The sequence below is a fragment of the Acomys russatus genome, chromosome 24, assembly GCF_903995435.1.
Source record: "Acomys russatus chromosome 24, mAcoRus1.1, whole genome shotgun sequence".
In the NCBI taxonomy this organism is placed as follows: domain Eukaryota; kingdom Metazoa; phylum Chordata; class Mammalia; order Rodentia; family Muridae; genus Acomys; species Acomys russatus.
The window spans coordinates 6860596-6882741 of NC_067160.1; the positions used below are offsets into that span (position 1 = coordinate 6860596).

At 40.3% G+C, this 22146-nt stretch overlaps 1 protein-coding gene across 1 annotated transcript in view; it reads left to right on the forward strand.

The window, feature by feature from the left end:
- The window catches only part of Pde1a (phosphodiesterase 1A), a 274118-nt gene extending 253726 nt beyond the window's left edge, over nucleotides 1-20392 (forward strand). Inside the window, exons 13-15 of the mRNA XM_051167128.1 lie at nucleotides 211-398; nucleotides 18529-18645; nucleotides 20257-20392. Coding sequence (XP_051023085.1) covers nucleotides 211-398; nucleotides 18529-18602 — 262 coding nt within the window. The 3' untranslated portion in view covers nucleotides 18603-18645; nucleotides 20257-20392. The remainder of the gene's footprint in view (nucleotides 1-210; nucleotides 399-18528; nucleotides 18646-20256) is intronic.
- The last annotated feature ends 1754 nt before the right edge of the window (nucleotides 20393-22146 follow it).

The following is a 22146-nucleotide window of genomic DNA, read 5'->3' on the forward strand; positions in this document are numbered from 1 at the left end:
AGACAGAGACAGACAATAAAGTACCCTGAAGTGTGCTAAGGATAGTCCCAGGCCCTCCCCACGTGGGAAAGTGGCTATAAGGGGTAAGCACTAGCCACATGCTCACATCTGGGTCAGTGTGGCTGTTGTCTTCTTCCAGTGGGTCTTGTAAAACTTTCTCGTATGGTATCTTCACTTTCTTGTCTTGCTTTTTTTGGGTGTCAATGGTAGCTCATCCACCATGGTCGGGTTCCACGTTGCTGATCCTCTGAGGCGGCCAAGTACGAAAGTCTTCATGAGCGATGGGAGCTATACCCCAGACTACTCTCTTCAGGCCGTGGACCTGAAGAGTTTCAAAAACAACCTGGTGGACATCATTCAGCAGAACAAAGAGAGGTGGAAGGAGTTAGCTAACCAAGGTACAGTTGTTGGTGATGCTACCACCCAGAGTCTTTTTAACTCCCTAATGATTTGGACTTTCTTCCACTTGATGATCTTCTCTTATAAAATGCACAAACTCTTACTGTTAGCTGAAATTTGGTCACTCATGAGAAAGGTGGCTCTAGCTAGCTAAGAAAGAATCCTGTTGTCTGGGTCACCGGGACCACCAATGTTGGTGGACGGTGGTCATGCAGGGGAGCAGAGTATGGGACAGGAACAGGATGACATACTGCACAGGGTAAGAACCACTGTGCTTTGTCAGGGGTCCTCCCAAGCCTCTTTCAGCACTATGCAAGGCCACTAGCTCTTGCTGTGTCTACCTTAGTGCCCAGCAGTTTCGTTAAGAATAAAAGCCTGGGGCTGGAAAGAAGCTCTGTGGTTAAGAGTACTTGAGGCTCTTGCCAAGGGCCCAGGTTTTGTTCCCAGCACCCACAGTAGACAGCTCATAATAGCCTGTAACTTCAGGTCCAGGATCTGATGATCTCTTTTAGCTTCTACAGACATCTGCAGACACCTGCACAAACACACAGACACACAGACATACACATAATTGCAATAAATAATTTTTTTAAATGAATAAATACTTCACGGATGATTTTTGGATCCACAGTAGAAAATGCTGTTTATTGACTATTAGAGGTACTGTGGTTCTGTGAGGAGAGGGGTCTGAGTAGGCCTGCTTTCAGCCTTCTGGGGGGATCGAGATGCTAGACAGGAGCAGGAGTGTGCGTTTAAACAGGGATGGCAGGAAGCCTTCACAATGAAAGTGATAGTGAGAGGAGGCAGGACAGGGGGCCAGGGAGTGGCTTGCAATGGAAAGTCACCCTTTCAGACAGACACGTGGACAAGCCACTGTACTAACCAGGAGTTGGAGCTCGCCCTGCACACAAGAAACAAAGAATCTTGTATAAAGGGGGAAATGGGCTTGTGGAAAGGCCATAGGCGTGGTGTGGGGAAATGTGGGGGCCACATCATTTGTTTGGGTCACAAAGAGGAAAGCTGAATGTAGGGTTCTCTCTCAGAACACAAGTAATTTCAACTAGCATTTAAAAGGATTTCTCTGACTACACTGACGAAAACAGTATTTTGTTTGGGATGTAAAATATCACTAGGGATCAGAAAGGAGGCTGTTGTCTGCCATCTAGGATAAAGATGAAAATTTAGACTAAGTAAGAATGGTAAAGACTGTCTGTAAACTGTGAACACTGAAGAGGGAGGCTTGTATTCACACAGATTTTAGATGTTTAAGAGGAGAATTTGTATGTATATTTATAAAATGTATATATGGTAAATATAATCATAATACAGAAATACCATACATATGTGTGTATGTTATATGTGTGTGTGGTTATGCAATATGACTTTAAAAATTATAATATTCTACATTCACCCTGGTACCAAATCCTATCTGTTATCCTTTCAAACTTATCCTGAATCCAACCTCTTCTTGTTCAATTTCTTACATGCATACTTGTTATAGCCATCATATTTTTGTTTTCAGAATGTTAATGTAGTCAAAATCATTACTTAATCTAAACTACCATTGTCCTTCTAGATGACAAACAGTAGCCTCCTTTTTGGCATCCTTGGTGATACCAGGGAGAATGTAGAGTGCAGAATTATATGATGACATATACACGTGTATGTAGGTAAAATATATGTGTGTAAATAACATATATACATATTTGTATGTTATCTTAGTTATTTTCCTATTGCTATGATCAAACACTATGACTGAGATAACTTACAAAAGAAAGTGTTTGATTTGGCTTATGATTGCAGAAGTCGACAATGGTGGGGCAAAAGAACAGCTGAAAACTCACATCTTGATCCACAAGCATGGACAAGAGAGGGCGCTAGGAACGGTGTGGGGTTTTGAAACTTCAAAGCTCACCCCAGGCACACATCCCCTCCAAGAAGGCCACACCTCCTAATCCTTCCCAAACAGTTCCACCAACTGGGGACCAATTATATGACCCTAAGAGGGCCATTCTCAATTAAGCTGCCACATATGGCATATACTGTATCATAATTCTTTATACGCATTTTATAGTGATGTGTATAATTCTCTTGTATTATTCATATAACTCATATGTTTTTCATAATAAAAAATGAAAACATGATCTGCTGCAAAAAACCAAAACAAACAAAAACCATCTTATGAATGTCAGTGACTATCAGTCCATATGGCCATGTTAATCTACTGTGGACCACTGACAACCTATGGTACCCTGAAGAGAGAGCTTCTTTCTCATAGCTGCGTTGAGATTGGATGATGGTATGAAGGCGGCCCAATGTTCACTGAAGCTATCTGAGAATCTCTCAGGTCTCAGCACCGTCTCACCACTCCTCACATCCTAGCCCATCTTCAGATCTGCAGAACATCCTGCTAATCCTGGGCAGGGAAATTCTTTGGTTCCAGAGTGTGAGGACCACTGTAATAAAGTGAGTTAGTAGTTAAAACACCCCTTAAAAGGACATGTTCATCCAGGAAGCCTTCCCTTAGGGAGCTGACCATAACTGTCTAGAATTGGTGTATGTAGACTTCTTCTTTATAGGAGGCAACATTCCTTATTGATCAGAGCAGTCTACTTCTGGCCTCGATTTTAATTCATCTAACAAAACAAAAACCCTGCTTCCACCAAGGCCTCGCTGCCATTCAGCAGTGATTGATGGGAGGGCTAGAGTAGGGTCTGACCACTTATTGAATGCTCTCGGTGCATTGATCCATGTATGGGCATGAGAAGAACCTTTGTGAGCCAGTGCCTTCTCAAATGCCCATCTGCAGTCAGTACAGCCTTTTGGTGGATACTTGATATCCAAACCGGTCACTAACTAAACCCTATGTTTTTAGGTGTGCAGTCATTCCCCTCCATCTGCAGGCAATGGGCTCCAGTACCACGAGAGCATCCCTGAGAGCACACCTACCTCCTGATCCTTTATGTACTACATTTTATCCAATGGGTCCATACTTAGCAGGCATTTTTAATTAATGCTTACGTGTATTTTCACTGCCTGTATGCCTGTGCACTGCATGTCTGTCTGGTGGTTTTGGAGGCCGGAAGTGGCCCTTGCATCTTCTGGAACTGGAACTACAGAGCCACCATGTGTGTGCAAGATGTTGAACTCGGGTCATCCAGAAGAACAATCAGTGCATGTAAAAACTGAGCCATCACTCTTGCCCTTCATTATGCATTTTAGTATGTAAATTAGGCAGAGTGGGTAATTGAAAACATTATGACAATCACAGGCCAAAACAGGGCTCTATAACAACACACTATGATGGAAAAAAAAAAGGGGGGGGTGTCTCTATCTCTGTCTCAAAATAGCCTACTGAAAGTCATGTTGAAACCTGTATAATAGCATTGGCTCCCAGAGCTTTGGCCTCCCATGAGGAATTTAGGTTTGCCATTGTTGTTTGTGAATTAGCTAGGATCAGTGGGAAAAGGCATTTTCATATAATAAAAAATAAGCATGTTCTTACGCATCTCATTTTTAAGGTGAATCCCAAGTCAAATATTATCTCTTTGTATAATTTTATATCTAAGTACATCTATAGTAACATTATGTATATAAGACTACTGTCTTTCTTTTTTTGTTGCTTTTTTCCTTTTTGTTGTTGTTGTTTTTGTGTGGGGTTTTTTTTTTTTTTTTTTTTGGTGTGTGTGTATTTTTTTTTTTTTTTTGAGACAGGGTTTCTCTGTGTAGCCTTGACTGTCCTGGACTCACTTTGTAGACCAGGCTGGCCTCGAACTCACAAAGATCCACCTGCCTCTGCCTCCCAAGTGCTGGGAATAAAGTTTTTGTTTTTATTTTTAGAGACAGGGTTTCTCTGTGTATCCCTGGCTGTCCTGGAATCACTATGTAGACCAGGCTGGCCTCGAATCCAGAGATCTGCCTGCCTCTCCTGGGATTAAAGGTGTGCACCACCACTGGACTAATGTCCTTCCTAATAGCCTTTCATTCCATTCTGAAAGTATCAACTTAAGCAACAATTGATTAAACTTATTCTTCTCACATCATCTGAGAATTATGAGTCATAAAACAATTCCAATAGCAAAAGCAAAATATGCCAAAAATTAAAAAACTACTGATAGTATGGTTTTTTTTTAATGTCTACTATAGTAGTTTATACAAACATGATTAGTCTAAAAAACTAATCCCATGTTATTTTTTTTCATAATTCTTCATACTTCATACTCAAGATTGTTAAATTAGCACCCTTCTTTTTCAGAACCAAAACCAATTCTTCAGGAGCAGCGTAAGTTTTTTCGTCGGTAACTACGTTTAGATAAAGCTACCTGTGTGCTGACAGCTCTCATTTGATCAAAAGATTTGGCAATTTTGATATTCTTGCTGGACGTCTACCTGGGCCTGAGTGAGAAAGGGGATCCACTTTTGCAGATTGCTAAGTTGACATCAGAAACCTCAGACATAACAGCTGCAAATTTCTTGATTGACCTGGCTTGGCTGGCATGGAATAGATCCACCGGTGGTTACCGCGCCAACACCTTTAGCCTTCAACTATTGGTGCAGATAGTGTTTTGTGGCATCTCTCTGCTGAGATGACACAGTGAGTGTCAATAAATGTTCTCTGAGCAACTTATCAGTGCCTTTGTCGTGTCTTCTGTAAGGCTACCAAGGCAGTTTTGCTTCAAATGTGTGTTTTCTAACATTTCTGAAAGAAAGCACAACTTTTTTTAAAAAATTATCTTTTATATAAATTCTAACTTTTTTCTGAAAAATGCTTTAATAGTACCTGCCATTGAATGATTCATAAAAATTATGAGACAAGTGTCACACACGTGATGTTTGTAGTTTATGGTCTAGTGAGAAGGGATGGTCAGGGTAACGTGGTCAGGGTAACGTGGTCAGGGTAACGTGGTCAGGGTAACGTGGCTTAGCACTCTGGGTCACATTGTAAATCTGTTGCCACAGAACTTAGCTTAAGATTAGTCGGGCTGTTTTCCTCCCAGAAAAATCCCTTAAAATAGTTTAATTGCATTTATTCTCTCTCTCTCTCTCTCTCTCTCTCTCTCTCTCTCTCTCTCTCTCTCTCTCTCTCTCTCTCTCTCTCTGTGTGTGTGTGTCTGTGTGTGTGTGTGTGTGTATAACATGTGTGCTGCAGGTGGCAGAGTATGTGGAGGTCAGAGGACAATTTGCTGGATCAGTACGCTCCTATATGTTTTTAACAAGTGTTTTGTAATACTCTCTGACTTAATACTTAATACTTATCTAACTTAATACATAGTTGCACCAGAGTGGTAGAAGTACCATAAGAAGTAATTAGCTATAGTGGTAGAGTTACAATCCTTCAAAGAGTTGTATTTTTAATTTATGATGTAATTCTACCCCATGAGGGGAGAAAATTGACCATATCATAGAATCAGATTGAATCCAAAGCTAAGATACCTCTGCATACTAAAGAAGCACAGAAGCATCACAGAAATTAAATTATAACCAGGGAGGTTGCACAATACAAGGTTAAAATCTGAAATCCTGGGACAGAATTTTTCAACTTTGCTATTGTCATTATTAGTTACATTTTTGAAAAATAGCATCTCTGAGCTGTGACTTCATAAATTACACAGTGTTGATCATTTCTAAAGTATCTGTTTAATAGCTGTGATAAATATTGAATGAGCCAGTGTGTGAGAAGTGTGTAGTAGTCTGTGTTTTTTACAGTAGTACTTATTCTTGTGGCCTTGCATATACCTCAAGACTATTTGTAGAGCTTAAGCAAGGCTTCTTTGAAGTGTTCTGTGGGAAAACAGTCCTGGTGGTGCTGACTCCACGAAAAAGGGCACCATGGGACAGCTCCATTCACCAGTCGAATGGGTTGCTGTACACCAACTTGGTCTCAGTACCAAGTCATCTCCAGAACCTTTCCTTAATTCATCCATGCAGCTTTTCCCCAAGTGTCTCTCAAATCCATCCAGCTGCCTAAAATAGAGTGAAGGAGTAGAATTGCTTTAGGTAACACCCATGATAACAGTTCTAATGTGTAAAGACATAAATTAATTAGTTTAAATTAACTTTTTAAGGAATTGAGGATTCTTTCCTTCCCCAAACGTAAACATCCCCAGAGAAGAAGAAAAGGGGTTTTATTTTTATTTTTTGTTGGTTTTCTAAATTAATTAATTAATTAATTAATTGATTTATTCACTTTTCATCATGATTGTAGCCCCCACCCTCCTCTCCTCCTGGTCCCACCCTCCCTCTCTCTTCCGGTATCCCCCCTCCCCTACTCCTCAAAAAGGAGAGCCCCTCCCACCAACCCACCCCAGCACAACAAGTTGCATCAGGACCGAACCCATCCTCTTCCCCTGTGGCCTAGCAAGGCAGCTGAGCCAGGGGGAAGTGATCTAAAAGCAGGCTACTGAGTCCATGTCAGAGACAGCTTCCTGGGATGAAGACCGAACTCCCCATTGGTTATATCTGTGTAGGGAGCCTAGGTCCAGTGCATGCACGGTCCTTGGTTGGTTCTTCAGTCTCTCCAAGTCACTCTGGGACCTGGTTGTTGGCTCTGTTGCTCTTCTTGTGGGGCTTCTGTCCCCTCCCTTCTATTCATTTCTCAACTCTTCCACAAGGCTCTCTGCGCTCAGTGCAATGTTTAGCTGTGAGTCTCGGCATCTGTTTCAATCTGTTGTTGGAAAGAGCCTCTCAGAGGACAGCTGTGCTAGGCATAGCAGAATATTATTAGTAGTATCAGGGGTTGACTCTCTTCCATGGGGTGGGCCTCAGGTTGGGCCAGGCATTGGTTGAACATCCTACAAATCTCTGCTCTATCTGTATCCCTGCACATCTTGTAGGCAGGGTAAATTTTGGATGGAAGGTTTTGTGGATGGGTTGGTGTTCCCCTCCTTCAACTAGGGATCCTGTCTGGTTAGAGGGTGGCCTCTTCAGTCCCTGTGACTCCTGCTACTAGGAATCTCAGCTAGAGTCAACCCTATCTCCTCTCAGAAGTGTACCCTGTCTTAGGTCTCCAGTTTGTCACAGAGATGCTCCTGCCCCACTTCCCCAGTTTCTCTTCTCTTTGTAGGGCCTCTGTCGTCCTACTCCTGTTCTCCTCAGGGCTGATCTTCACCCTCGTTTTTCTCTGAGCTCTCTCTCCTACCTTGTTTGCTCTCTACAACTATTTCCGTTTTCCATTCTATTTCTCCTGAGTGAGATTTCAGCATCACCCCTTGTATCCTCCTTGTTACTTAGCTTCTTTGGACCTGAGAATTGCAGTACGGTTATCCTGTACTGTGGCTAATATCCTCTTATATGTGAGTACATACCATGCATGTCGTTGTGGGTTTGGGTTACCTCACTCAGGATGATTTTTCTAGTTCTGTCATTTGCCTGCAAATTTCATGATTTTCTTGTTTTTAATAGCTGAGTATTATTCCACTGTGTAAATGTTTCACAGTTTCTTTATCCATTCTTTGGTTGAGTGATATCTAGGTTGTTCCAGTTTCTGCATATTACAAATAAAACTGATATGAACATGGTTGAGCAAATGTCCATGTTGTATGGTGGAGCATCTTTTGGGTATATGCCCAGGAGTGGTATTGCTAGATCTTGAAGTAGAGCTAGTCTCAGTTTCTGAGGAAGCTCCAGATTGATTTCCAAAGTGGTTGTACACGTTTGCACTCCCACTGGATTTCTGTAGACTTGAACACTTTAAAGGGATGCTTTGTAACCCAGCAAATAGCTTATAAAAATCAAATTCAGAAAAAAAATTACCACCTATGTTTTGATCTCTTAAACTACAGGTATAATTTTATATACAACAAACAGTTCAGCTACCCTGATTTCACTTTTTTGAAAGTTATTCATAATTTTATTAATAAGCTTTTTCACATTAACTGTGAGAATTGAGAAGTTCCCAGAGATCATACAGAAAGATTCATAACTCTACTGTTGATTTTTCTAATATACATTTAATTTCTGTGTTTCATTACTTCTCTAAATCATCATATAAGTTTATACTCTCCAATTATAAAAAGCAAGGGGAAAATCTATAGTTTCTTCCCAAGTAAATTTGAGTTCATAAATCTTCAAAGGGATATGGAGAAAACCTTCATGAATCTGAGCATGCAACTTTATCACAATGTCTTTTCTATGTTGTGTTGTTGTTGTTGTTGCTGCTGCTGTTGGTAGTGGTATTGCAGTTGGTGGTGGTAGTGGTTGAAAGAGGATCTTTCTGTGTAGTGCTGACTGTCATGGAACTCCCTCTGTAGACCAGGCTGGCCTGGAACTCACAGATGTCCTCTTGTATCTGCCTCCTAAGTGATGGGATTAAAGGCATATGCCACCACCTCCTGGCTTACAATGTCATTTCTAAGACATAATTAAGCCAGGCATAGTGGTTTGTGCTTTTAATGCCAGCACTTGAATCATGGAAAGACTAAACTCTGTGAGTCCAGCCTGCTCTACACAGCACATTCCAGGATAGCCAGGACTATGCAGTGTGACTCTGTCTGTGAGTCCAGCCTGCTCTACAAAGTACATTCTAGGATAGCCAGGACTATGCAGTGTGACTCTGACTCCACAACAGAACACAGACTAAGGCTGGATCGTGGACAGTGCAGGCCTGTATTTCCAGCTACTCTGGAGCTGACACCAGAGAATCTCAAATGCAAAACCCAGCTTGGCCTACAAAACATAGGCAAAGTCAGCCTGATGAAACCAACAAAACTCTCTCCAAACCTTCATCAGCAGAACACTTGTCTACTGTGCACCAAGCTCTAAGGCCAGTGTCCAGTCTGACAGTAACAGCAACAACAAAAACTAACAAAATCAAAACAGTAAGCTAGGCCCTTTCTTTAACTGGTGATACATGATGGGGGGGGGGAGGTTGGAGACAAGGGGTTTGCATTAATTTCCATTGATATCCAGAGTTTTCTGTAAAGAGTACTGAGACATCCAGGGCCACAGATGTCTGCTTACCACTCTGGAGATAGGATTTACTTAGTAGGGTCTTGCGTCCCACATCACCTTCTGTGCTTGGCTAAGTCGATATAAAATACAAGGATGAAAAAAACTGAGAGCCATCAGACACGAGTAGATATATTGTTAAATAAAAGCCATAAAGACTAAGACAATAAGCTTGACGTCAGTTTGACAGCGAGATAGTGAAACCGGCATCCACAATTTATTTTAAATCATGTAGTTTCTATCATGAGAGCAACCCTGTCTCAGGAGTGGGTGGAGGCCACAGCTTCCATCACTACTGAGCAATAAACTACTTCATAGCTAGTTGCTCCAAGTGCTTTTGTTTTTTAAAGCATGAATCTGCAAACATGTTGCAATAGGAACAACTTGCATGAAAGCAAGGAAAACAATTCCTTCCACCATTTCTTTCCAAAACTATAGTTGGTGGATGGGACTCCTCAAGTATCCTTTCACATAACGCCTCCTCACAGCCAGCAAGCTTAGATAAGCATATATGCACGGGAGGCCAATAAATGGCATGGGAGAGATGCCGGGGAAGCAGAATGTCTTCCTTATCCCAGGTGCGAGGGTAGCTGGGTGAACAGGGCTGACTTCTCCCTTGGCTGATCTGAGGACTCATATACACAGGTACCAACCCAGTAAGCCTTCCGAGATGTGAAGATGTAAAACAAAGTTAATATAAGCAACTGCTTTAAAAAAAAAATTTAGGGAGATATCCTGTAGTTTCATGTGTGAGTGTGTCAAGCAAGTACTTACGGAACAGCATAAGGTCTATCTAGTAGCTGCTAGAGTTTAGGTCACACCTCCTACCAGGAGTTGCTGAATTTTTTCTTCCATGTCTGATACACATTTGTTTACAATTGTATACCCCAGCCTAATAGCAACTGTAAGTAGTTTTAGCTTTCATGAGATAAATGGAAGAAGGGGGAGGATAAGGAGAAAAAAACCCAACCTTGACAATTGGGAAAAATAGATAATGCACACAATTGGTTTTTTTGAGACAGGGTTTCTCTGTGTGTAGCCTTGGATGTTCTGGGCTCACTTTGTAGACCAAGCTGGCCTCAAACTCACGGAGTTCTGGGATTAAAGGTGTGTGCCACCACACCTAGCACACAATTTCCTGAGTCTTATCCTCCCAAGTTTGGAAAGTCCAATGTAATCACCATTTACTTGTTGACCATTAGCACTAAAAGGTGTCCAGGTTAGAGACAGACAAGGCCTTCCTCTTGCTGAGGCTGGTCCTGCAAGGAGAGCACTCTGTAAAGCTCCACATCACTGAGATCTGGTGGAGGTGATGGGTCTGAGTGGAGCGCTGGAAAATTTGTTAAAACCAATGACAGCGCTTACAAAATTTTATTTCTCTAGCATAGAGAACCCAAGATTATGGATTTTAATATTAATAACTTACTTCTCTTGGAGGCCCAAGTCTTGTGATTTCTTCTCCACACATCAGTATCTCCTTACTTTGAAATTTTCAAGGGCACAGGACCTGTGTAGGGCTTGGATTTTGTTTTGTTTTGTGAGTTCGTCTTAGCTAATCTCCTAAAGCATTTACAGCCAGCAGCATTAATGGAAAGAGAATTCTGGATTTTGTTTCTTTGTTTGTTTCTGGTTTCATTGTTTTTGTTTGTAGTAAAACATTGTTCACGTTTCTTGCTTACAAACGGCTCCACCAACCCCAGAGAATTGAATTTGAAATCTTTTAGATTTTCTTAGCACGGAAATAGAAACTATCATTTGTATTTCATAGTTCTTACCTTGAAGCTTTATAATTATGTTTTCCAGACTGCTAACAATTTTCTTCCTTTTTCAAATTAGTGTAAATTTACCCCCTTGGGTCAGGAAGTCAGCCTATGAGAGCGACATCTTCAGGTTTGTGAAGCAGCAGGTAGCTCTGGAGTGAAAGGCGCAGATGTGCCCCACACACGGATAAGACCCTGCGTAAAATGAAATTGATGAGTAAATGGTTTAAGAAGTGTGCCTTCCACTCAGTTGTGGAGAATCCTGTCCATTGGCTAGATCTGTATAGGAGTTCAAAGTTTACTGTACGTATGGTGCCATAGTTTGAGCAGGACTCCTGGGCCCAAATCCGCCCATCATAATGTTCTTCTTGTAGGTTTCTAGGACCCTCTGGATCCTTCTATTTCCCCATTCTCCCATGCTTCTCTCACCTAGAGTCCCAATAGGATGTCCTCCCCTCTGTCTCACCTTCCTGGTAAGTGAAGGCTTTCGTGGGACATGCCCCTTGGGCTAGTATGCAGATATAAGTGAGTATATACCATTTAAGTCTTTCTGCTTCTGGGTTAACTCACTCATTATGATCATTTCTAGCTCAATCCGTTTGTCCACAAATTTTGGAAATTCCTTGTTTTTAATAGCTGAGTAGTATTCCATAGTGTAAATGTACCACGGTTTCTTTATCCATTTTCACATGAACTCTGGTGCCCCATATTTGACCACGTCCCCTGGATGGGGAGACCTGGTGGCACTCAGAGGAAGGGTGGCAGGCCACCAAAAAGAGACTTGATACCCTATGAGCATATACAGGGGGAGGAAGTCCCCCTCATTCAGTCATAGGAGAGGGGAGTAAGGGGAAAATGGGAGGGAGGGAGGAATGGGAGGATACAAGGGATGGGATAACAATTGAGATGTAGTATAAGTGAATTAATAAAATATATTTTAAAAAATGAAAAGCCGTTTAAAGGACAAAAAAAGTGTGCTGTGCTGAGCACATACTTGGATGTTCTGGAATACTTATTCCATTAATATTAATTAAAACTGGTTATTAATAATTAACCCATTATTTTGTACATAAAAGACTCAGAGATTTGTTTGATTTTAAATAAGCCTTAAATAACTGAGGCTAGGCAGATATTTACCCAGCTACCTTGTCTATTTCCCACCCAAAAAAATCTCCATAAATACTTGCACCTGTTCTACTTGGGCTGTTCCTGCTCCATCAGGCCAGTCGTCAGAGCCAGTGGCTCTTGGCCTCATGCTCCTGGTTCACACTAAACCATGGAGGCTTGCTCCTTCTTCCTTCTTCCTCTCTCTCTCTCCATGGTCCTTCCTTCTGCTACCCCTGAGCCTGGGAACGTTCTGCCACCTCCAAGCCTGGGAACCTTCTGCCACCCCCAAACCTGTGAACCTTCTGCCCTCCCAAGCCTGGGAACCTTCTGCCACCCCCAAGCCTGGGAACCTTCTGCCACCCCCAAACCTGCGAACCTTCTGCCCTCCCAAGCCTGGGAACCTTCTGCCACCCCCAAGCCTGCAAACCTTCTGCCACCCACAAGCCTGGGAACCTTGACTCTGCCTACCTCTCTCCTGCACAGCCCAGATGTAGGCAACTTTATTTACCCAATCAGGGATAATTTGGGAGGCAAGGTTTATACCACATCATTTTGGATACATGTGAGAATTTACTTGTAAGGATCTTGGGGGTCAAGCAATTAACATTTGGATACAACCCCAGCAATTGCATGCAGAGAATATTCTCTGTGATCTGTCCTTGTTACTGTGATTACTAATGCTAACGTGTCATTCCTACATTTTGTGTTTTTGTGGCTCTTCTTAAATGACTGATAATTTAACAAAGACACATTGACACGTTTTAAAGCATATATAGATTTCATCAAGAACTTAAGATAGAAAGGCTACCATGTGTTAAGCCCTCTTAACACTTCTGAGTTTAAAATTTAACTGTATCAATAGTATACCCATCTGGGAGCTGCACATAAAATACATGAACCCAGGGCTGGTCAGATGACTCTGTGGGTAAAAGCATTTGACTGCAAAGCCTGATGGCTGGAGTTTGATCCTTAGAACCCACAGAGCGGAAGGAAAAACCTATCTCCTCTAAGTTGTCTTGTGACCTCCACAAGCCCCTGCCCCAACTAAATATGTATAACATAAATACATTCATTTTAATTATTAATAATAATTATCATTTATAATATAAATTAAAATAAAATATATACATATAAACTTTAAAATATACGAACCCAGAACTCTACGGAAAACTAAATGCTGCATAGCTCCTACTTAGAATGACATGTGATTTTATTTTTCAGGATCCTCTGTTACAAAACCAAGTTTAGTATATTCACCAGTCTCCATTCAGACACATAAGCAGATTACTACATTGATACAATTGGGGATATTTTTATTAAAAAACAATGGAAGGTTTCTGTTTATTTACTGAACTGAAACTTAAATAGAAATGTCAGTTCGAGTACTTACAGCACAGGCAAAATGTTTTATGAAGTGCACGTTATTATGTCCAAGTTCAATTCCTGAAATTCATTTGGATGAATGTACATAAAGCCAGTGGCATGAACTGCTGTTCTACCTATAAAAGGTAAAGAAAAGATTTTTTAAAATTAGAACATCGTTCAGACTCAATTTATATCTATCATTTTATTCCAACAAAAATTAAACACCCATCCCAATATGTGTTGCCCAAACCTTCTTGGGTGTGGAGTCTTCTCTGGAACATGGCTGACCCACCAGGGGTCACACCCTTAAAAAAAAACTGACATTTCTTTTTCAGTCGATATCAAATGCCAAAAACACCCGGGCTCAGGGTGGAACTTTATGTCAACCTCTTGTCTCCTCGTGCTGGGATATTTTTCTTGCTTGAGCTCATACAAGTTTTTCCACACTATCACAATTTCTGTGGATTCATATATATAGCTACTATGAGAATTTAAACTCATGCTGCCATTATGAATATCAATGTGGAGGGTCCTCGAAATACAACAGTTGGGCGTCTTCCCAAAGGACTCTATATCCTATTACAGAGATACTGGCTCACACATGTCTCTCGCTGCTCTATCCAAATATCCAGGTAGTGGTAACAGTGTAGGTGTCCCTCCACTGATGAATGGTGCATTTACACAAAGAGATGTTATTCCACTGTTAAGAAAAATTAAATTATGAGACTTGCAGGTAAATGGATGGAACAGGAAGCAATCATTGTGAGTGAAGTAAACCAGACCCATCAAGAGAGACATCACGTGCTTTCCCTCATATGTGGATGCTAGTATTTGAAATACCCATAGAGGTTAGGAAACTAATAAGAGGTCATGAGAATCGGAGGATCTTTCCAAGAAGGGGAGATAGAGCACTGTGATATAAAGCAAGAAAGAGGGCGAATGGAACAGGGAGGATCAAATGCAAGGGTGTGTAGAGGAGGACATGAGAAGGAATGACTAACACTGAAGTCCTGAGAAAAGCCGTATGGAAACCTACTACTGTGGAAGGTTCCAAAAATATATACGTAAACACATATTAAAAAAAAAAGTTTAAGTGGAGGCACCTTATAACACAGGGACAATGCCCCGACTAGATTCCACGTGTTAACAAATAAAACCCCACAGCTCAGGACTAGAGAGATGGCTCAGAGGATAAGTGCACTGTCTGTTCTTCCAAAGGTCCTGAGTTCAATTCCCCAGCAACTTATATGGTGGCTCACAACCATCTATAATGAGATCTGGCTCCCTCTTCTGGTAGGAAGGCATAGGTGCCAGCAGAATACTATATAAATAAGAAATTAAAAACCCACACCTGGAAAAGGATTACCTCTTCTTGAGTTGCTGGTCAAAGGAATCTCATGAACCCTCATAAGTTACAGGCTGTTTCCAGTGCTACTGGCTGCCCCCCAGAGCTCAATTGTAACAGCAATTAGCAATATATTGACTGGACACTTCCATAACACTTTGTGAAATGAGGTATTTCTGTTAGTCTGGTTCCTTGTCTCTGTGACAAAATGCCAGAGAAAATAATTTCAGAGAAGAAGGATTTTTTGTAGGGGGCTCCAGATGTTCAGCCCATGGGTGGATGGCTCCTTAAAGAGTCAGGACAAACTTGACCATTAGTTTCTCTAACATTTAAAAAGAAGCTTACATGCTTCCAATATATAATGGAATGGAGTAAATATTGACATTCCAAACAAAATTTTTTGTGGAATTAAGGATTTAAAAAAGGAAGGCTAGGACCAAAGCAAGACCAAAATCCAACAGAAAAAAAAAAATCAAAATTCTATAGCTCCGTATCTGGCATCTGAGGCACACATTGAAATGTGGAACACCCTGTTTTTTGTACCCTTGGGAATATGGCCTCCCTTTGGGACTGGCTGTACTGACTTCCCTGGCCTAAGCCTTTCCTCAGCATATGTCCGTGTTCCTGACATCATCGCTAGCATCCCAGAGGCTTCAAGAACATGTTCATTGTCTTTCTCAAGGCGTCAGCCGTCGTGCTTGGAGGGCAGGCTCACCAGTAGCTCAGCCATGCCACACACTAGCCAATCCCTCATGTCCCCTAAGCCCTCTTTTATGCTGCATGCCTGCAAAGCTACCGCCATATGGACAAGGCATAGATTATTGATGGTTTGGTTTTTTTCACCATCAGCCTGTGCAGAATCTATTGGTACTATGAATACTGCCCATTAAAGAAAGAGCTACCATCTCAGTTACAGGTTGTCTTTCCCACCCTACAACAAGACTGTGTTCCATCTTCATCAGTGAGGTCTTACAATCTAGTTCTGGTGGGAAACCAAGAGCAGTGACACTCATCTGAATTATTTAAGAACTTCTCCGGCCAATATCTCAAGGTACAATGCCAACCCTTGCACTGAATGATCATTTAATAACTTATGGCTGCTGAAAAATTGCTTTCTCTACCCATGCAGGGTACTTTACAGAGAAAAATATTTTAACCTGAAGTTATTATGTGCATGAATCTTATGGAGGATTATTTTGCTTAGCTTTTAACTGAGAGTATTATGCATATCATTTGTGGGCTACATTGCATGTAAATGCTAGGGGCATTGTTTGTCATAGCCAGGAACCATAAATATTTTCATAGTATATTTGTAGTTAGTCCTTGTCATTCACAAAACTACCAAAGAAGCACATGTATTACTACTGTGTGTCGAAAAACAAACAAACAAACAAAAAACCCAAAACAAAACAAACAAACAAAACCTCCCTTGCTGTACTGCTATTGCATTGCAGTGTAAGTGGAATCCTTTTTTATTTTATGTATTTTATTTATAGATTTTATTTTGAAAAGAATATACATTTGATTAGACTAAGAGGAGGGTCTAGATCAAATTAGAAAAGTCTAGAAGCTTGGAGTCTGGATGGTTTATAAGATCTTTTACAAAGACCACTACCCTTTGCTCAAAGGGTGATGTCAAAGTTACGAGCCTAAAAGTGACTTACACATGACATACCCAAGTTAATTACAGAAGCTTCTCCATCTGAAAATGAATTTAAAATGATGAGATTTTGATATACACGGTCTTTAATTTTTATGACAAATCCAGCTTCTGTAAGCTCACTTGGCAATGTTGTGTTTGTGTGTGTGAAAACACCAGGACCTCATGGTTTGGAAGAAGAATTACTTTTGTGCAAAACTACAGACTTGGTCACAATACTTTCTGCTTTTCTAATTTCATTTACAGAATTACTCTTAGATGTCATTTGCACATCATTTTGAGGTTTATTTTTTCAATTGTTTCTATTTCATTGTTTAATTTTTCTATTTTTCCTGACTGATAAAATTTCACTAGAAATAAAATTATTTTATTGGGTACATTTTAGTGTCTCTTACCCATTGTTAAAAAAAAGTTCCCTCCAAATGAAATAAATATTTATGTTACTTTCTCTTAAGTCAGTCCATTCTGGTCTCTGTCATTTATTCTTTTTCTAGTAAAGTGTGTTTTGCTAGTTCCTAGTCTGGCCTTAAATAACAGGATATTAAATCTGAATTTAAACCAAGGCTCCAAGATGATAAATGTCTAAAAACAAAACAAGTTGTGAGGAACAATGCCGAACATAACCCATTATAAACCTTTTAGTTTGAATTCAAATAAATGAAATATTAGGTTGCTGAAAATAGAAAAGTGTTTATGAAGAAAATTCCAGTAAAGAGATCCCTACAGCCAGGACTTGGGAGGTAGAATCAGGTGGATCTCTGTGAGGTTGATGTCACCCTGGTCTACAAAGCAAGCCAGGACAGCCAGGGCTACACAGAGAAACTTTGTCTTGAAAACAACAGCCAAACCAAACCAAACCAAACCAAACCAAACCAAACAACAGCAACAACAAACCCAAGAGATCCCTACAGTAGAGATGCAGAATTGCCTCTTCCTCCTCTACATCAGTGGAAGAGAATTTTCCTGGGAAGAGAGAGCATGTAGCTTAGGACACATTGGGAATGAAATATAATTTTACCAAGAGGGAGAAGAGCTATGTGAGCTCACGAGGAGAAGATTGTATAAACTTGAGATTTCCCTCAAGTGCATTATGGGAACAAATGCCTGGGGGGGTGGTACATGTGAACATATTTGAATGGAACCGGAGCTGGAAATGTAGCCGCAAGTTTCTGGGAGTTGGTAAGACAGGCAAATGTTCTTGTTCTGTCAACAGGCTGGGGTAAAGTCCACAGACAGGCTTTTAGTGAGAAGTATCTGAGCAAATCATCCCTTCACTCACAAGATAAAGGGTCAGTCTACACACTCTGTTCCACTGGTGCTGGTCCAGAAGGCTCTTGGCTCTCCCTTTATTACCTGAAACTTTATTACTCAATATTTGGTCAGCTCTCTTCAGCATCTTAGAAAGCGTTTGAATAGTTTCCACACTAATGCTTTCCTTATCTTCAGGGTTTATTTAAAGCTGCAGTTATAGAAAGCTCTAAAACTATAAATGCTACTCATTTGTTTTGACAGATTACTTTATCCGAAACACTACTATTCTCTCATACTCATTGTAACTTGTTTTAAATTCATAGCAGCTAATAAGCACAAGGATAAAGACATTGATCATTAGGATTTGTTTAAATTTAGTTTCAGTAAAAGAAATATCCAAGAGAACCATGCAGTCCTATGTGTGACTTAACAGATGCTTCTCTCATATGTTTTATTTCTGTGTTTGCAGACTAAGCTGCGAGGTCAAAGGTTAAACAGTCATGAGACGATGTATGGTTGTACTCTGTAAGCCCATAGGCTGAAAGGAAAATGTACAATCTTTGGAAAAATGTACCACAGAACCATGATAAAATCTAGCCTTCAATACTTTACAAGTTTCTATCTCCTCAAAACATTAGGGTTTTTTCTTTCAAAAGCCAATTTTATCTTACCTGTTTGTTATTTGATGTTTTTAGGTGAACTTGATCTTCACAAGAACGCAGAAGACTTGGGGAATACTGAAGAAAAGCATGCTGACACACACCCATAGATCTGAACAAACTTTAAGAGTTCAGTTGTTTTAAACACAAGAGGTAATTTTACCTTTGAGACAAGAAACTTAATTTCTAAACTGAATTGTTTATATAACAGCCTTAGAGACAAAAGACTTAAATTTAAATATTCTGCTACTTTAAAAAATATGCTTTTTTCATCAACTAAATTTTATTTACTGAGATTACAGTTTTAATACATTAACTTCAAAACCTTACTTTATAGAGTTTATTAAAATATTCCAGAAGAAATCTTTACAATGGGAGAAGTTTTAGAATTACATATCTATGATGCATAGGAACTATTAATAACATAAATATCATGTATACTAGAAATCTGTGGACAAGAATGGTGCCTGTTTTTAAAAATGGGGCTTCTGGGACTTGATTTCTATCTGCCAGATCGATAAACCTAGAAATGACGTTATAGAAATATGCAGTTTTAATGAGCTGGTATATTAAAATTAGTGTCCACTCAAACAGAATGCATCTTGGAAAGACACAGGATGAACAGAAAACTAGAGAAGATGGTGGAGATAGTGCAGATATTTTAAATTTTACAAAATGCATATGAAACAAATCCCAAGTGTTATAAGGAGTATTATGTTGGTTTAGTAACTAGGTCAAGGGAAAATGCTGAAGGTGCCATGGCCACGCCCTTGAGATGCTGTTATTGCTTCTTCAGATGCCAGTTTGAGAGTTAAATGTGATTTGGCTTTTAAGGTAATTCTTCAGTATTTGTGTAAAGACACCAAGTTGAGAACATCTTGTATATGTTATGTCAAGTATCCCATGGTGGCTATGGTTCTTTTTTGTACTTGAAGTTTGGAAAACCAGATCACCAAGCAGCTCTTCAGCACCCCACGCCCATCTCTATAGTTTACAGTGACAGTCACTGTTATAATGACGGCTACACTTTGCATACAGGTTGCACATTTGTTACTGTCCTGGTCATTTCAGGTGGATATGAATGTGCAGAATTAAGCAGGATTCTTCCCTGTAAGGTATTTGCAAGCCAGTGTTTATTATATATTGCCATAAAAGAAACAGAAAACTGCTTGGGTCATCATTTTCTAAACATTTCTTATATCGATCTACAATATTTATGAGCATTTCCACAAAATGTGTGTAGGAAATATAAGTGACCAGTGTGTTTGCTGAAATGGCTTTTCAGCATATGAAAACATATCGACTGGACCTGAAAACTGTGCAAAACACAGACCTACAAAGCAGAGGTAGGAAGGATTTGTAACTTAGATAAACCAATGGATATTCTTCATGGTAAATCTCTTCTTTCTGGCAGAGTGTATAGGTCCTATGTGAAACTGTCTCTTAGTAGTGACACCTATATTGATTAAGCACTATTCCCTAATTTTTCTTCTTTGTTTCTAGTTGCCCAAACTTGTATTTATCACATGTGACATGTTTTGAAGTCTTCGTGGAACGGTTAAACTGAACTAAGTACTTCCTTTGGTGGCTAGGTGAAAAGCTGCTCTTGGCAATTTTCAAGGACACTATACGTTCTTATTTACTATTTCTTTGAGTTTATTATTGTGAAATAACTGAAAAGTTTGTATCTTCTAATCAACATCTACCCAACCCACCTTCCCATCCCTTCTCTGATCTCACTTTTTTGTTTGGTTTTTATTTCAGGAAAATGAAAGTAGCATGAAAAACATGCAAAGTCCTTAAAATTATATTTGGCTCAGGCCATTTTAGTGGACTAAGAGCATCCATTTTAATATAATAACTGAGCAAAGAAGTACCGTGGGTTGCCATCAGCATTCTGGCCCCTGTTCCTGCCATTGTTTTCCCTCCATAATTCGCTCATCTTCAATCAAGCCAGAGAAATCTTCTAAGGTTAAAAGTGAGACAGTTTCAAATTTTCATCACTTTTAACTTGTGAAAAAGAGGAAACGTTTTTCAGTGTGCTTCTTGCACTGTGTTACTTGGAGTGCTGCTACAAAAACAAACAAACAAAAACAAAACAAACAAATAAACAAAAAACCAACAATGGAAAACTGAGTCTTCTTGCAATGCTGGTCTAGTAAGACTGTCTTTTTTAAGTGCTCGCGGAAAGAATAGGAAGGCTGCTCAGAAGTTGTTCCTGACATCTGAGGCACAGCTGGCCACGAGATGCTGCCCGGTGATCAGGTGAATGCCTCACCACCTCTCCAGCAGGGAAACTAACAGTGCCACCTTCCCCCGGAGCCAGTGGGACCATCCTGCGACCACCCCTGTGACTTTTAGGCACAAATGTATCACCCGTCTGTGTGTGGTCCCATTGCAGGACACAAATAACGTCGGCTGTTTCAGGAGACAGGCGCTTGAAGGGTAAACAGAATTTTCCTTCTGCGATACTGATTCCACTAGGATATAAAAATACATTACCAGGCTGAAGCATTGAGGCATAAGAGACAAACATGTGTTGTGTGTGTGTGTGTGTGTGTGTGTGTGTGTGTGTGTGTGCACTCATGCTCAGAGGTGTATATGGAAATGGAAACCCACACTTTTCTGTATAGCTAACATTATTTGATGTGACGCTTTACTTTTTCTGAATTGAAATGAACTGCAGCCCACAGAGGCTCTGTTTCTCTGCCATGTTTTGCCTGAGCATGTGTGAAGCCTTCCCTCGACGACCTGACGGCCTCTTCTTGTTTTAAGCTAACAAGGACGGTCAAGCCCAATTAGATGTCGTAGCTTTTTCACTGTACATTCCTTTCAGGGACTGTGAGCTTTGTGGAAGGTGAAAATTGGGCGAAAAGAGTCAAGAGTAACTGTCAATTCACTGATGTGCAGAAGGTTTGCCCATCCTACTGCTGAGCTGCCTCCTGCACTTGCTTTCCCCCAGGTTCCACAAGGCTAAGCAATATTTCAGAGAGGGGCAGGACCTGAAGCTCTTAGGCCTAAGCGGTGAGCTCTTTATAACTCACAACTTAGAGCTACTTTAATGTGTAAGCCATATTCTCTACGCATATTTAGTATGCATTATTGTAATTTAAGATATATTTATGTGTGGACTGTATAAAATGCTTCTCAATGTTCTGTGAATTAGATTCCTGGTGTTAGTGTTGTCTAAATCTTGTGCGGAGCACAGCTAAATAACTGAATTGTACCATACACATTATAATGTGATGGGTGTTTTAAATGTCAGCAGTAAAGATTGATCTATAATAATGTATTGAGGAGATTAATAGAAATGTTCATCTAGTAGCCTTTGCCCTTTAAAATGGACTTTTTATTTCTATTTATGGAGAAACTGTAACTACTGCTTTTAATGTCTTTTTTAATTGAAATATTCAGCATCTAGAAAATATTTTGCTCTGAAGGGAGAAGCTGAGAGTCTAGGAAGTCCTAATTGTTCCTAATTGAGCCGGTGGTTGTCTTTCAGTAAAGCTAGAATCTTCGGAGGGAAGAATAAGTTGAAACTCTGCCCTCTTCATGGCATAGAAAACACACCCACTATGGTCCCTTGATCTCTATGCTTGGTTAATATGATGGAGGGCCACACACACTGGTCAGTGTATGTGTGCTAGCCTAATT